The sequence below is a fragment of the Microtus pennsylvanicus genome, chromosome 11 (assembly GCF_037038515.1).
Source record: "Microtus pennsylvanicus isolate mMicPen1 chromosome 11, mMicPen1.hap1, whole genome shotgun sequence".
In the NCBI taxonomy this organism is placed as follows: Eukaryota; Metazoa; Chordata; class Mammalia; order Rodentia; family Cricetidae; genus Microtus; species Microtus pennsylvanicus.
The window spans coordinates 91834058-91847986 of record NC_134589.1 but is presented as its reverse complement, the minus strand read 5'-3'; the positions used below and the strand labels follow the sequence as shown (position 1 = coordinate 91847986).

General features: G+C 50.0%; 2 protein-coding genes across 2 annotated transcripts; both read right to left on the bottom strand.

The window, feature by feature from the left end:
- Positions 1-5: 5 nt before the first annotated feature.
- On the bottom strand, positions 6-5588 carry Elob (elongin B). Its single transcript, XM_075941698.1, has 4 exons — positions 5511-5588; positions 5272-5406; positions 3745-3850; positions 6-181 (listed from the first exon to the last, which is right to left on the bottom strand). Exons 1-4 carry the CDS (start codon positions 5511-5513, stop codon positions 69-71), a joined length of 357 nt encoding a protein of 118 aa, XP_075797813.1. The 5' UTR covers positions 5514-5588; the 3' UTR covers positions 6-68.
- A 4950-nt stretch (positions 5589-10538) lies between these two features.
- On the bottom strand, positions 10539-12400 carry LOC142831497 (serine protease 33). Its single transcript, XM_075941685.1, has 6 exons — positions 12355-12400; positions 11966-11989; positions 11689-11851; positions 11267-11538; positions 10879-11048; positions 10539-10697 (listed from the first exon to the last, which is right to left on the bottom strand). The coding sequence occupies exons 1-6, from the start codon at positions 12398-12400 to the stop codon at positions 10539-10541; spliced, it is 834 nt and encodes a 277-aa protein (XP_075797800.1).
- Positions 12401-13929: the final 1529 nt, after the last annotated feature.

The following is a 13929-nucleotide window of genomic DNA, read 5'->3' as shown; positions in this document are numbered from 1 at the left end:
CCAGGTGGACAGCCAAATCATCTTTATTGAGGGAATGGGTCTTTAGGAGTGGGGGTGGGCCTGGGCCCTCACTGCACAGCTTGTTCATTGGCACTGCCTCCAGAATCCTGTGGCTTCATCACATCTGGAAGCTCTGGAGGGCTGGAGAAGGGCTCAATGCGCAGTGCTTCAAAGGCATCATCTGTGGAAGGGAAGAAGAGCTTAAGATGCCTTGTGTTTCCTTTCACTTGGAAGGATGGTCTTTTAAAATACCTTTCAAAATACCAACAAAGTAATCTGTCCCCAGAGGCCTAATTTTACCACTGACCCCACTAGGAAAGTGACTACCTTCTGTCCCCAAATTGCCATTACCTTCCACCAGCATCTCAATTCCTTTGATACTAAATGACTGAAGACTATTTTCTTTGCTTAAGACTTACTTGTACTGTTCATCATCATACTCCACATGTTGACCACACACATATATCACAAGACTTAAGCTGGACAGAGAGGACTCAGTGCTTAAAGAGTACTGTTGCATTAGGCATGGTGGTGTGCACTGTTAATTCCAGCACATGGGAGGCAGAGGCAAGCAGACCTTTGAGAAACCTGAGTTCAAGGCCAGCCAGGGCTGATAACAAACCCTGTTTCAATGAAAACAACCAGAGTGCATGTTGCTCTTGCAGGGGACCTGGGACATGGCTGCTCATTAACTGCCTAAGCCAGTTTTCAGGAGATCTGACAACCGTCTTGACATGAGAGCTCCAGGCAGGCACAATACATAGATACCACACCACATCAACTTCTTTATGTCCCAAGGCAGCCTTTGCACTTTTGGGTGCTATAAAGTTGCCAATATTAGGTAGCTGCTGGGTATTCACAGTGGGATTCAATTCAAATGTTACCTCAAGAGTATATTATGCCTTGGGAACTTAAGTATTACCACTGGCTTTAATTGTCCCAGACTCTTCAAACTTGCTAATTTAGACTTGGAAGTGGTGGGATTACCTGATTTTTTTTTGTTAATGCAGTGTCGGGGATCAGACCCTCAGCTTCATGCTGTCAGGTAAGCAATACTCTCAACTTAGCCCTATTTTCAGTGCCTATTGTTGACTCCGTACAAAAACAAATGAACCACACATCTCTCCTGGGCTTATACCAACCTAGAAACTTCTGATCTGGCTCTCAATTTTCAACTGATGAGTTATTCATGCATGTCTGGAGATACTTTTGGTTATAACTAGGTAAGGAGGTAGGGAAGAGCTGAGACTGCTACCAGGAATTCAAGGATGCTGACAAGCTAGCATGTGAGTGTTTGGACCCAGGTGCTCTGTAAGAACAGCATGCACAGTAAACCATTCTGGACACAACACCAGTGGTGCTGAGGTAGAGGCAGGCTGAATTTGAGGGTAGCCAGAATTACGCAAACCCTGTGTGGGGAGACAGACCTATCATCTATTGCTACAAACCTACAATGATACTTAACTATTTCCCTCATTCTTGATATGGGTCTAGTTAAAAATGCCATTTAATGGGGCTGGAGAGATGGTTCGGTGGTTCTTTCAAAGGTCCTGAGTTCAATTCCCAAGAACCACATGGTGGTTTAGAGTCATCTGTAATGAGATCTGGTGCACTCTTCTGGCCTGCAGACAGAACACTGTATAAATAATATCTTTAAAAAAAAAAAAGCCTATTATCAGTTAGCATTAGGGAGAAGCTTGCTTTATCCTTCAGCATGGACACTGAGTGAAGAGATAGGGATAGTACCTAATTAGGTCCAAAAACCCACGCTGACAGCTGCTTCTAGAAGTATTTCTGCAAATTTGTGAGGTATATAACCCTGGACATCCTGTCACAACATATGTCTGCCAGAGGATAATACAGAGCCTTTTGGTCCAGAGTTGCCTCCATATCCAGAGCCATGTCAGATGTGTGTGTGTGTGTGTGTGTGTGTATATACATATAACATGTATATATACATATTTTATATATATATAAAGGTCCCTTTTCTTAGCTTTGATATAACTATAAAATAGGGCTAGCAATGTCTTCTAGGACAAGGTTTGCCTTCAGGGTAACTAGGTTTTGCTTGAAGAAAAAGGGTGATTTGAGAGAATACAACCTGGCCTTAGCTTAAAAAGCAGACAAGTGTTTTCAGCCTCATGAGCCCATTGAAAGTGAAGCTCATTTGACATCTGGCCTGTGGATCTTCACCAGCCCTACAAGTGCCCCACCAATGTTATCTAACAGGCAGTTATCTCAGCGCAGATTCTTTTAACATGGGGCACTTAAGGCAGGCCCTGCCTGAGTGCCCTGTGGACAGGGGAACTACAAGCTAGGTGGTACAAGAGTGCAACTGGCTATGCGTGAGGATAGGACTTGCTGAGATTTTCTTGATAAAGACTAAGAAGTATAATGAGAACTACACACTTCCTGTCTTAGCCTTTGGTTCTACTTTGTTTTTCAAGTTAAAAAAGGTACTTCCTGTCACATTCAAAGATTTTCCTCTATGTGTATATGGCTTGGGCCTATGAAACTGGAGTTATGGGTAGTAGTGAGCTGTGGATACTGGGAACTCAATTCAGGTCCTTGGCAAGAGCCAGTGTTAATTGCTGAACCATTTCTTCACATTTCTTGTCCATAGGGTCCTTGGATCCACAGCTTAAAAGTAAGCCCTATGATTCTTGTTTAAATTCCAAGAGACAAAGAATAAAATATTAAATCTCTTCCTGCCCCCTAAGTAGAATCTCTACAAGCCCTGGCTGTCCTGGAACTCTCTGTAGACCAGGCTGGTCTCTGCCTGGGATTAAAGGCAGGTACCACCAGTCTGACACATGATCTACAACATGTGCTCTAACTACCCCAACTCACTAGTCCTTAAAATCTGGCACATTACTTCTGAGCCTGGTGGTCCACACCTTTTTTTTTTATTTTTCGAAACAGGGTTTCTCCGTAGCTTTTTGGTTCCTGTCCTGGAACTAGCTCTTGTAGACCAGGCTGGCCTCAAACTCACAGAGATCCGCCTGCTTCTGCCTCCCGAGTGCTGGGATTAAAGGTGTGCACCACCACTGTGTGGCTGGTCCACACCTTTTAATCTAAAGCCAAGGCAGGTGGGTAGGAGTTCAAGGCCAGATTGGTCTCGAGAGCGAGTTCCAGGACAGTCAAGGCTATACAGAAAATCCCTCCCCCCAAAAGATGAGATGGGATGATTTACATAACGTACAGGGCCAAGTATTCAATAAATCTTGTAAATGTACTGGTACTAGGAATCTGAAAGTCATCTTTAATTTCCACATCTCCTGTGTTTCATCCCCCCACCCCATAGGGTTTTGTCCCAGAACTAGCTCTCAGTAGTCCAGGCTGGCCTTGAACTCAAAAGAAATCCACCTGTCTCTGCCTCCCAAGTGCCTGTTTCAATTTTTCTAAAATTATTTTTTATGTGGATAGTTGTTTTGTCTTCATGTAAGTCTGTTCCATATGCATGCTTGGTGCTTCAGATCCACTGGAACTGGAATAACAGTTCTGATCTGCCATGTGGGTGCTAGGAATAAAACCCAAGTCCCCTGGAAAAACAGCCAGTGATCTTAATTGCTGAGCTATATTTTCAGTCCCCAAGCTTTGCTTTTTAATAAGGAAACAAATACCTCATGCTCTTTGAGGACAGGGAAGATATTCCCTCAAAGCTCTGAGGAACTACAGGCTCCCCAAAGTCCCTTCTTTGGGTGTTAGCAGACTGCTAGCTGCCATCCAGGTTAGCCATCTTACCTGCTCGAAAGGCCAGGCCCACTGTGGCTGGGGCCTGTGGCCGTGCTGTCTGGCTAGTGAAGCCACACTCGCCCAGAGTTTTTCCATCATCAAGGAGCTGGTCATCCTGAAGAGAGAAGCAGGTTTGGGGGAGAGGTTCTAAAAGGGACAAATCCAAGAGAGCCTTCTGCTCAGCATGTCAGCAACTATGTTGAGGAGTCATCCCTAAGTAAAACACACATTCTAGAACTATTGCCAAGAATTTCCAAATCTGCCTGGAATGGTGGGGCTCATAGTGGTTACAAGCTCTGGCAGAGAATCCCAAGTTCATTTTTCAGCACCCATATAGATTGGCTCACAACTTCAGTTCAATGGAATTCTGATGTCTTCTGGTCTCTGCAAGCACCTGGACTGTGTGTGGGCATGTATCACACAAATATAAAACTCACAAAGGCTCTGGGTTCTGACTTTCTCAAGCTCTCTAGGTAAATCTAACTGAAAAAGGTAGCTGGGTGCTTATTTTCTTATTTTTTGGAGATAAGATCTCATACATTTTATGCTCTTCCTGCCTCTACCTCCCGAAAAGGATTATTTACCAATTTTTCCAGGCTGATGATTTAACCTAGGGATCCATGCAGGCTATGTCAGCACTAAACAGAGCTGAGTCTCTGACTACTAGTCAGTTTGTTTATTGTTTTTCTAATCAACCTTCACCTTAAAAATGGATGTTTCGTGCCGAATGGTGGTGGCGGCGGTGGTGCACACCTTCAATCCCAGCACCAGGCAGAGGCAGGCGGATCTCTGTGAGTTCGAGACCAGCCTGGTCTACAAGAGCTAGTTCCAGGACAGGCTCCAAAACCACAGAGAAACCCTGTCTCGAAAAAAAAAAAAACAACAAAAAAGGGGGGGAGTGTTCTGGAATATTCAACTCACAGAACAATCACAAGTTTCAATAACTTAGAGAGGCCTAGAAAGCCTTTCAGAGATAGGAAGCAGGCTTTAAACTAGAGCAAAAGGTCAGCTCCCATTTACTGCCAGAATTAGCTCGATGCACTTAGGTGATTGATTGACATCATGCTTCTGGATGGGCATGAGGATCCAACTCCATAGCCTGCCTTACTGAAAACTGGAGCTGGCTTCCCAAGAAAAAGGTGTGCTTGAATGAAAGGTGGTCCTAAGACCATTAGGAGACTGACAAGGATAAACACTAGCTAGGTGAAGCACTGGTGGGATCGTGACCTATCTTCCAGACAATACTCGCGTTCATCGAGTTCCACCCCACCCTCCGGTGGTGGGATTCCAGTGGACTTCCCGCAAGCCGAACATCAGGCACGCTGTGGTTCAAAGCCTGGCTCTGCCACGACCTTCGGCTGCAGAAGACCACCGAGGCCTCGGTTTCCCCAACCGTTGAGCAAGGCCGCCTGGCAGGGCGGGGCGGCAGGCCTGGGAGGGACCCGATGCCGCCGGCCACACCGCACGATCTGAGACCCCTTGTCGGGCGTCGTGCCTGACCCCCACGCGCGCAACCGCCACGCCCGCTCGTCGCACCTTGTACAGCCGCTGCTCATCCGGCGGCCGCTTGAGGATGCCCTCAACGATGCGCTTCAGCTCGAACACCGTACTCGACTCCTTGGCGTCCGTGAAGATGGTGGTCTTGTGGCGCCGGATCATGAGAAACACGTCCTGAGGATGGCGGGCCCGCGTCAACGCCAGCCCGCGGCCCCCGGCCGGGCCCCGGCGCCCCCGCCGCCCCCGGCCCCGCGCCCCTCCCCCCCGCGCCCGCTCACCATCCCGGCGGCTGCTTCTGGCTCGACGCGCCGGCGCGGCCACGCTCCGCCCCTTCCCGGCAGCCCAAGCGCGGCCCGGCGTACTCCGCGCGGCCCCGCCCGCCCCCCCGCCCCGCCCCCTTCGTGCCCGCAGCCCCTCCCTTGCCGTCCCCCGCCATCTTACGCGATCCGGAAGCGGTAGCTGTGCGTGCCGCCATCTCGGTGTCTCTAGACAACAAGCTAGGCAAAGGCTGAGGCGCTAGTATTGATGGCTCACGGATCTGAGGCGTAAGCATGGCTTGCTTTGGAGCGTAGAGAGAGAATTAGGGAGAACGATTCAAGCTCATCGGTCGTAAAAACACATTTTTATTAGTGTTTTATCTGCATTTATGGCTGTGCGCCAGTAACATGCAATGCTTGGGGAGGCCAGCAGAGGGCGTCGGGTCCTCTGGAACTGGGGTCACAGCCGTTTGTGAGCCGCTATGTGGGTGCTGGAATGGAGCTAGCCCCTGAAAGACAGGACAAGCCCTCTTAATCACTGAACCCACATTTATTAATCATCTTAATCATCTCCAGCCCACATTTATTTAAGGTCCAGCTCATGCAGAGCTTGCGAGGGTGTAACTTTACACCCATTCTGAGATGTACAATTTTGGATCTTATCACCACTGAACCTTGTTCTCATCCAGCCTCAGGCTTGGCTCTAAGGGTTTGTTAAATTCAATTTAGGCATGCTTTGTGACCTGTTAGGAGCTAGAGAAGCTTCTGGTTTTATAGGGCTAGTGCTGTGGTTATTAGGGTCAAAGCCTGACTAGCTAGGCTTGGCCACCTACCTGATCACAATAATCCCAGCACTCGGGAGTTTGAGGCCAGCCTGGTCTACAGAGTGAGTTCCAGGATGTTACAAAGAGGAACCCTCTGTCGAAAGACAAACATGCGAACTGTTATGCCCAAATCCACAAAGTCCCCCAAAAGTCAACAAGGAGACCGAGTCCCGTACGTAAAAGCAAAGAACCTTTAGTTGATGCAAGTTTGCAAACTCGGTCTCTCTGATGTCCAACGTACTGGAATAAACGTAGAGCACTGAGCTCAGTTAGAGTTGGGTTTTTATAGTAGTAAAGGTGGGGGTGAGGGGGCTTCTGAGGTTCAGGACCCCTGATTGGCTGACATTTGTCTAGGGGTGTTTTGGTGAGTGTATGCTGGCAGGTGATCCTATCTACAGTGGTTGGAATGTTAGACATTTCCTTTGGATGGTCTGTTCTTGGGTGGTGCTCAAGTAATCTCTCTGGTTTTTCCTGCAACCAGGTATTGCTTGAGGGTACACTACTGAGACTCTGAGTCCCACTCTGGCAGTGATGGTTGGAAGTAAAGAACTTCCTTTGGGTGGTCTGTTTCTACTTAGCTTATCATGGCTGGCCCATGGCTACACAAACAGTGGAAAGCAGAAAGCAAAGACAGATTTATCTAATGTGGCCACATAAGGAAGAGGACCAGTAACTCTCCCAAGACTGTGTGGAGTTCTTGACAGGGGTGAAGCTGAAGTAGAATAAATGAGCTGTTTTAGGCAAGGTGTGGCCCATCTTTTGACTCCCAGTGTCTCAGCTGCAGTCTCTCCTACAAGCCTTTATTCTTACACAAGTTTGCAAACTTGGACTCTCCGTGTGTCTAACATATTGGAGTGATGGGAGAGACCCACGCTTAGTTGGAGCTGGATTTTTATGGTAGCAAAGGTAGGGGTGAAGGATTTCTAAGGTTCAGGACTCCTGATTGGCTGACATTTGTCTAGGGGTGCCCTGGTGAAAAGTAATGGGTGTGTGCTGGCAGGTGATTCTATCTACACATGTTGGATCGTTAGGAATTTCCTTTGGATGGTCTGTTCCTGGCTGATGCCAGCTTATGGCTTTTCCTGGAACCCAGTGCTGCCTGCTAGGGCAGCTGTGAGGCCTGGGCCCCAAGCCACTAGCCTTGTCTAATCCCAGGAAGTGTACCTGAGAAAAAATAAAGATAAACTTTTTTTTTTTTTTTTGGTTTTTTGAGACAGGGAACTAATTCTTGTAGACCAGGCTGGTCTTGAACTCACAGAGATCTGCCTGCCTCTGCTTCCTGAGTGCTGGGTGCCACCACCAAGGAATAAAGATAATCTTTTTTTTAAAAAAACACAGGTGAAACATGCTTATTACTTTTTTTAAAAAGATCTTATTTATTATGTACACAGTGTTCTGCCTCCATGTACGCCTGCAAACCAGAAGAGGACACCAGATCTCACTGTAGATGGTTGTGAGCCACCATGTAGTTGCTGGGAATTGAACTCAGGAGCACTGGAAGAACAGTCAGCATTCTTAACCTCTGAGCCACCTCTCCAGCCCTAAAATAAAGATAATCTTAAGAGTCACTTGTGACCCTCTCTTTGGCTATCAGACTGTTAAAGCGATGGTCCCCAATTAATCAGAATTCTCCCAAGAGTCTCACGCTGGAATAAGGAAAAGACTTGTCCTGAAACATGAAAGGGCTCATGCTTTTACATACAGGGCTCGGTCTTCTAGTTGGTTTTTGGGAGGGACTCCGTGATCTGGATGGTCCTAAATGCCACACAGCTTTGAAGCTCTAGGGTCCTTGAGGATGGGCAGGGTCTAGATTGTTAAGGAGGTAGGAACTCAATGCTAACTGATTGTGTTTATAGCAAATGTGGACTTCTTTATTTTCAAGACAGCGTTTCTCTGTAGCTCTGGCTGTCCTGGTACAGGCTGGCCTTGAACTCAGAGATCTGCCTGCCTCTACCTACCTAGTCCTGGGATTAAAGGTGTACCACACATCTGTCTAGAGTGAACTTTGCTCACTGTGATCTTACTGTAATACTAACTTCTCTGATAGAGCATTCCTACCCTACTTTAGCATTTTTTTTTTTTTTTTTGGTTTTTTCGAGGCAGGGTTTCTATGTGGTTTTGGAGCCTGTCCTGGAACTAGCTCTTGTAGACCAGGCTGGTCTCGAACTCACAGAGATCCGCCTGCCTCTGCCTCCCAAGTGCTGGGATTAAAGGCGTGCGCCACCACCGCCCGGCTCTACTTTAGCATTTTTATTATTTTAAATTATGTGGGGGGGGGGGTGTGCGTGTGAGCACGGTGCCCCGGGGAGGCCAGGAGTTTCCTGTGGCTGGAGCTGCAGGTGCTTGTGGACTGGCGGCTGTTATTTGAGCCAGAAGCCTCTGGCTCCTCAGGAGCCCTCTGAAATCTCTTTCCCTCATGCACAGCATCCCTCATTGGTCTTCACTGCGGTTGCCTAGTCCCAAGTCTCCCATTCTGTCAACTAGTGTCTCAGACGTGAAGGGAAGGGCTGTGGCCAGTGGCTAGGCTGCGACCGTGAGCTTCATCAGGTGGTCATGCCTTGGGTCCACTTTGCTGTCACACACGATTCAACAGACAGTATGGACCTGAGATCTATGCCTTGTTAGCAACTTGTGCTGACCGCCCAGGAGTGGGCTGGGAGGCCAGACACAGTGCAGAAAGCATTGGGACACTCTGAAAAGCAGACTGCGAAGGTAGAATAACTGCTCTGCCACCCTGCCAGCTGTGACTGGCCTCCGTGGTGACTCTGGGCACCATATTTCTCACTTGGCAAACAGGAAAACCAAGTCTTTGCTGAAGTGGTGCAGGGAGCCCCTCCCTCCGCTCATTCAAGCACACATCACAAGGAGAACAAGGTGTCATTAACTGATCCCTGCCTAGTTCTCCGCTTCTGCGATCTCTCTGGTGACCTGGTCAGATCTTAGGAATGCTGGGCTGTCTGGATAGGCTTGTGATTTATATTATGGCAAGCCCTAGCCCTGAGGTGCTTCTCTTTACGGTGTTTCCTCAGATGCTGCCATCTTAGGCTTCCTGCAGGGTTGACTGGCTCTAGGAAGGCTGATGGTGGCGGCAGGTAACGGAGAAGGGAGTGGGGTGCAGCCCTCACAGTGACATTGTGAGCAGTCAGCATCTTCCCAGCAGGAGCTCCAGGGTCCTGCCATAGGGAGGCACATGGCCATTTGTAGGATGCCCTGTCCTGGGCACCCTTGTCCCTATCGTCCTGCTAAAGATGGGCCAGGTCTATTCCAGAGTGGACTGCTCTTAGCCTTGGGCAGGAAGAGCAGCCTTGAGCTCTGCCCCTTTCCTGATCTACCTAGTACTGTCCTCTGGATTCCTGGCGTAGGAGGAGACAGGGGAGAGGGGAAGAAACAGACACATTCAGGCCTTTGATCATTCTCCACCACATTTTCTGCCTCCTCATTGTTAGCTCCTCAGAGAAGGCTTCGAAATTCTCCGGATCTCTTTCTGTTTCTCTTCTCCCTGGTGCTCCAGGAGCCGACCTCTATCTATTGGTATGAGTATTCCTGGGCTTCCTGAGCCTCCTGGAGCACAGAGGGCGGGTATGTTTCCCTCTGGCATGTCTCCATGACAGTGGGGAGAACCTATGTATACTAGATTTTATGTCTCCATCACAGTGGGGAGAAACCTATGTATACTAGATTTAATGACTATGTAACAAATTGCCACAAAGGTAGCAGCTTAAAACAACATAAATTTATTAAATCAAAAACCTGTGGATCAAAAGCGTGGTGGCTCAGTTGAGTTCTTTGTTGAGGGCTTTCCCAGTGTGAAGCTAAGAGATTGGAAGATGGGAGAAATTTGTATCCAGTCTCCTGAGTGTGGGCAGAATGGTGATTACAGATTTTTCTCTCCTGCTGGCTGTCACTGCCCTGTGCTACTCGTAATGCCTGACAATGGAGACTCTCTAACGCTGAGTTCCTCTTATGCTTTAAATCTGTCTGACTCCTCCAGAGAAACAAAGGGCACACAGGTCAGAGGAACACCAACTGGTCTCCCTTCTCTAAAGCCGAAAGAAGGAAAAGCCGAAAGGAGAGGGCAGAAGTGAAACAGCGGGGATTCAGAAAATTCCCGGTGACAGATGGCCTCAGGGAGGAGAGGAGGCAGGGGGATGGGCAGCCGGACTCAGCATCTCAGGCTCAGTGTAGGATGGGCCAGGAAGCTCCAGATTCGCGTTATCGGCCAGTATCAGAGGCTCATGTGAGCCCTGATCCAGGGACTGTACTTGGCCACATTGGTATAGACACCTGGACGGTTGGGCAGGGCACAGCCCTTGCCCCAGCTCACCACACCCACTAGGACCCAGCGGCCGGACTCCATACAGGTCAGGGGTCCTCCAGAGTCACCCTGCAGGAAAAAGGCAAGCTTAGGTAACAGCCCTCCAGCAGCTTTTCAAGGCCACTCTTCTAGGTCCAGCTCTCTGGGGTGGTAGCTCTAGGTTGGGAGTCTGCAGCCTCCTGGGTCCTGGGTTCTAGGGAGGTAAGAGACGGGGGAACCGATCCCAGAGGGTGTGGGTTAGCAGACACACCTGGCAGGCATCCTTATGGCCCCTGCGATAGCCAGCACACAGGTTCCCTGGTAGCACTATGCGCTCACCCTGGGGCACATTGGCACCCACGTGGTAGAGGCGGTCACAGGATCGAGAGTCCAGTAGTGGCACCCTCACTCCTTGCAAGGGTCGCCCCTCTGGGAGTGGCACTGAGAGAAGAGGGAGAGATCTGAGAATCAGGAGACAGCATGGCTTGAAGTGGGTTCAGTGGGAAAAGATGAGTGGGAGGGTTCTTGCAGTCAGAACCCCTTGAGTCAGAGTGGAAGGGGAGTTTGGGTCCCCACACATGGCTGGGGTCCTACAGTCAGAGCTGGAGGAGAATGGGGTGCCCCCCCCCCAGTCCCCATAGCCTGACTTTGTGTTTTACCTCCTGGATGGAGGCTACCCCAGCCAGTGACCCAGCATGGAGCCCCTGGTGGTGGATGGGATCCTGGTGCAGGCAGGCAGACAGGCTGGATTTGGGCACTCAGGGATACCGGGTGACGCAGCTGCAGCAGTGCCAAGTCACCACGGGCCTCATCCTCAGAGTAGTCAGGGGGCAGCAGCACCCGTAATACAGGAACCAAGAGCTCATGGGATGATGTGACACCCAGACTCAGTACTCCCAGGAGCACGCTGTACTCTGATGGCAGTGTCCCTCTGCAGAATAGACATGGGGGCTGCTGACCATGCGTGGGCCTGGGGCCTGTCAGAAGCCAGCACCCCCCACACCTCCCCAGGCCACACCTCCACCTTCCCCCAGGCTTTGTTTTTTTTTTTCTGGAGCTGGAATAGTGAGTGAATGCTGACCTGGAGAAGCAGTGAGCTGCTGTCAGCACCCACTGGGGTGCAATGAGTGACCCCCCACACACATGGGCTCCACGGTGCTGAATGCTTGTCTGCCATGGCCATTCTCCATCCCGAGCATCCCGGCCCCCCACGATTCGGCTGGACATACGGGGCTGCCCACAAGCTGCGACAGGACAAGTGGGCAGTGAAGGTTGGCTGGGCCTTGGGGCTTTGGAAGTAGTTGTAGGAAGGGGGATAGGGCCAAGCTGGGGAAGAGATGCTACCCAGGCTTCCTTACCTGCACACCTCTGCATTCTGGCTCCTGTAGGAGGAAGCAGGCAAGGAAGTAAATTAGGGATCTGGTGCCAGGTAACAGAGCCTGGGTCAGAGATTAGGTAGAAGGTAGAGTATATTTATTACACTGACCTCATGCCAAGCTTCTGTGCCATTGGTAGCCTTTGCCACCCTCCCCAGAGCACGGGGAGGTTGGAGTGGGAATCAGCACAATATACATACAGCACACTCAGATTTGGAGACCCAAGGTCAGTGCCAGAGAGACGCCATGCATTGGAAGAAAGACCAGAATGCCCCTCGGTGCTCTAGAGGCTCCAGGCTCAGGGAGAGGCAAGGCAAGCAGTCTGCAGCCAATGTCTCTGCGGCAACACCCCTGATGCTTGCCCCACTCACCCAGCACTAACAGGAGCAGGATCTGGAGGTGGGAAGCACCCCTCATTCTGTCTTCAGGGCTGGCCTGGGTACAGGTAATGTTACTCAAGGCTTGGTTTCTGGTCTAGAGAGGGCAGGGAGCAGAAGGGAACATTCTAGGCCAGCGGCCACATCCAACCCCTCTTAGCACCTCTGTGGCAGTTCTGTCTGCCATTAGTTTCCACTTGGTCCTAGCCCTGTCCCTGCCACCCAGGCTCTACACCTTTAGGTACCTAGGTTCTACTGACCAGCTCTAACCAAGCTTCTGCTGCCTCTGAGATCCAGGCCCCTGGATCCTCACTCTCCAGGCCCCATCTTTCATTTCCTAGCGGCCCTTGGACCCATCTCTCACCCTTGAAGCCTGCTGTCCTCTCTGAAGACTGGGGTCAGGGGAGGGCCTGGGGACTTAAAAGACAGAGGAGGTGGAGGCCCAGGTAATTAACAAGACCAAGGCGGAGCCGTGGCAGCACCTGAGCAGCTGCAAACAAAGATGCTTTGAGCAGAACTTAAGAGATGTAGGAAAAGGACACCAGGCACCGAGAAGCGGGGTGGGGGCTGGGGGAGCTGTGGTTAGGCCAGGAAGCTCCAGAAGATCCTTGGCAGCTCATCTCTAAACCGGATCCTGCTGCCTTGTGAAACCTGCTCGCTGGGGCTTCTGAGCTTTATTGTTCTGCACAGTAATCCCAGCTCAGCCAGGCCAGCTGGCCCCATGTGAAAGCCCAGACCCCAGACCCACATCCTGGATTTCAGGCCTGCAGCTGAATGCCCACCAAACCCAACCTGGCCAGTCCCTTCTGGATCCCAGGTCTGTATGAGCTTGGAGAGGAGAACGACGGGTTCCAAATTGCTGTAGCACCTCACTTGGCCACAAGCAGCAGTATGCACTACACCAGGGAACACTCTGGTTTGGGGGTGGCCAGGGTAGAACAAGGATCACAAGGACTGAAATGAGCTTTGCAGCTATACAACTGTAAGATGAAGAATCTCCTTTCTTTATAAAGTTAACCTGCTTCTGCTATTTTTTTAATATTTATTTTTATTTTATGTAAGTTGGTGTTTTGCCTGCATGTATGTCTGTGTAAGGTGGTTCAACCCCCTGTAACTGGAGCTACAGACAGTTGTGAGCTGCCATTGTGGGTGCTGGGACTTGAACCAGGGTCCTCTGGAAGAGCAGCCAGTTCTCTTAACTGCTGAGCCATCTCTCCAACCCTCTGCTACTTAGTTTTAGTCATGGAAAGCCTATAAAAGAGTGGGTTCATTCATTCCAAGAGAGTTTCCAGTAGGCAGAACTGTGCTCTGTACAGAGCTGGCATAGAGGTAAGGGGAAAGGGGAGCAAGACGACAAGCTGGAAGCAAGACAGAGCTCTAGAGACGAGGCCCACGTGTGGCCTATGGCTCTGGACAGCAGAAGCCCAGTCTTCTCAGCCTCCAGACAGTCTGGAGATAGAATCATTTCTGTAAGTTATCTTTCATGCTCCCTTAGCAGGAGAAGGTTTGAGGCAGGACAGAAAGACAAAGGAAGTCCTCTCCCCCAGAGTCTGGCAACATCTCTTGCCT

Coding starts and splice junctions, on each gene's coding strand:
- Elob (XM_075941698.1), bottom strand. Junction 3,851..5,271: donor ATGAGCAGCGGCTGTACAAG/GTGCGACGAGCG, acceptor TTCTCTCTTCAG/GATGACCAGCTCCTTGATGA. Junction 182..3,744: donor GGGCCTGGCCTTTCGAGCAG/GTAAGATGGCTA, acceptor TCCCTTCCACAG/ATGATGCCTTTGAAGCACTG.
- LOC142831497 (XM_075941685.1), bottom strand. CDS start 12,400: ATGAGGGGTGCTTCCCACCTCCAGATCCTGCTCCTGTTAGTGCTGG. Junction 11,990..12,354: donor CCTGCTCCTGTTAGTGCTGG/GTGAGTGGGGCA, acceptor TTCCTCCTACAG/GAGCCAGAATGCAGAGGTGT. Junction 10,698..10,878: donor GCCATAAGGATGCCTGCCAG/GTGTGTCTGCTA, acceptor TTTTTCCTGCAG/GGTGACTCTGGAGGACCCCT.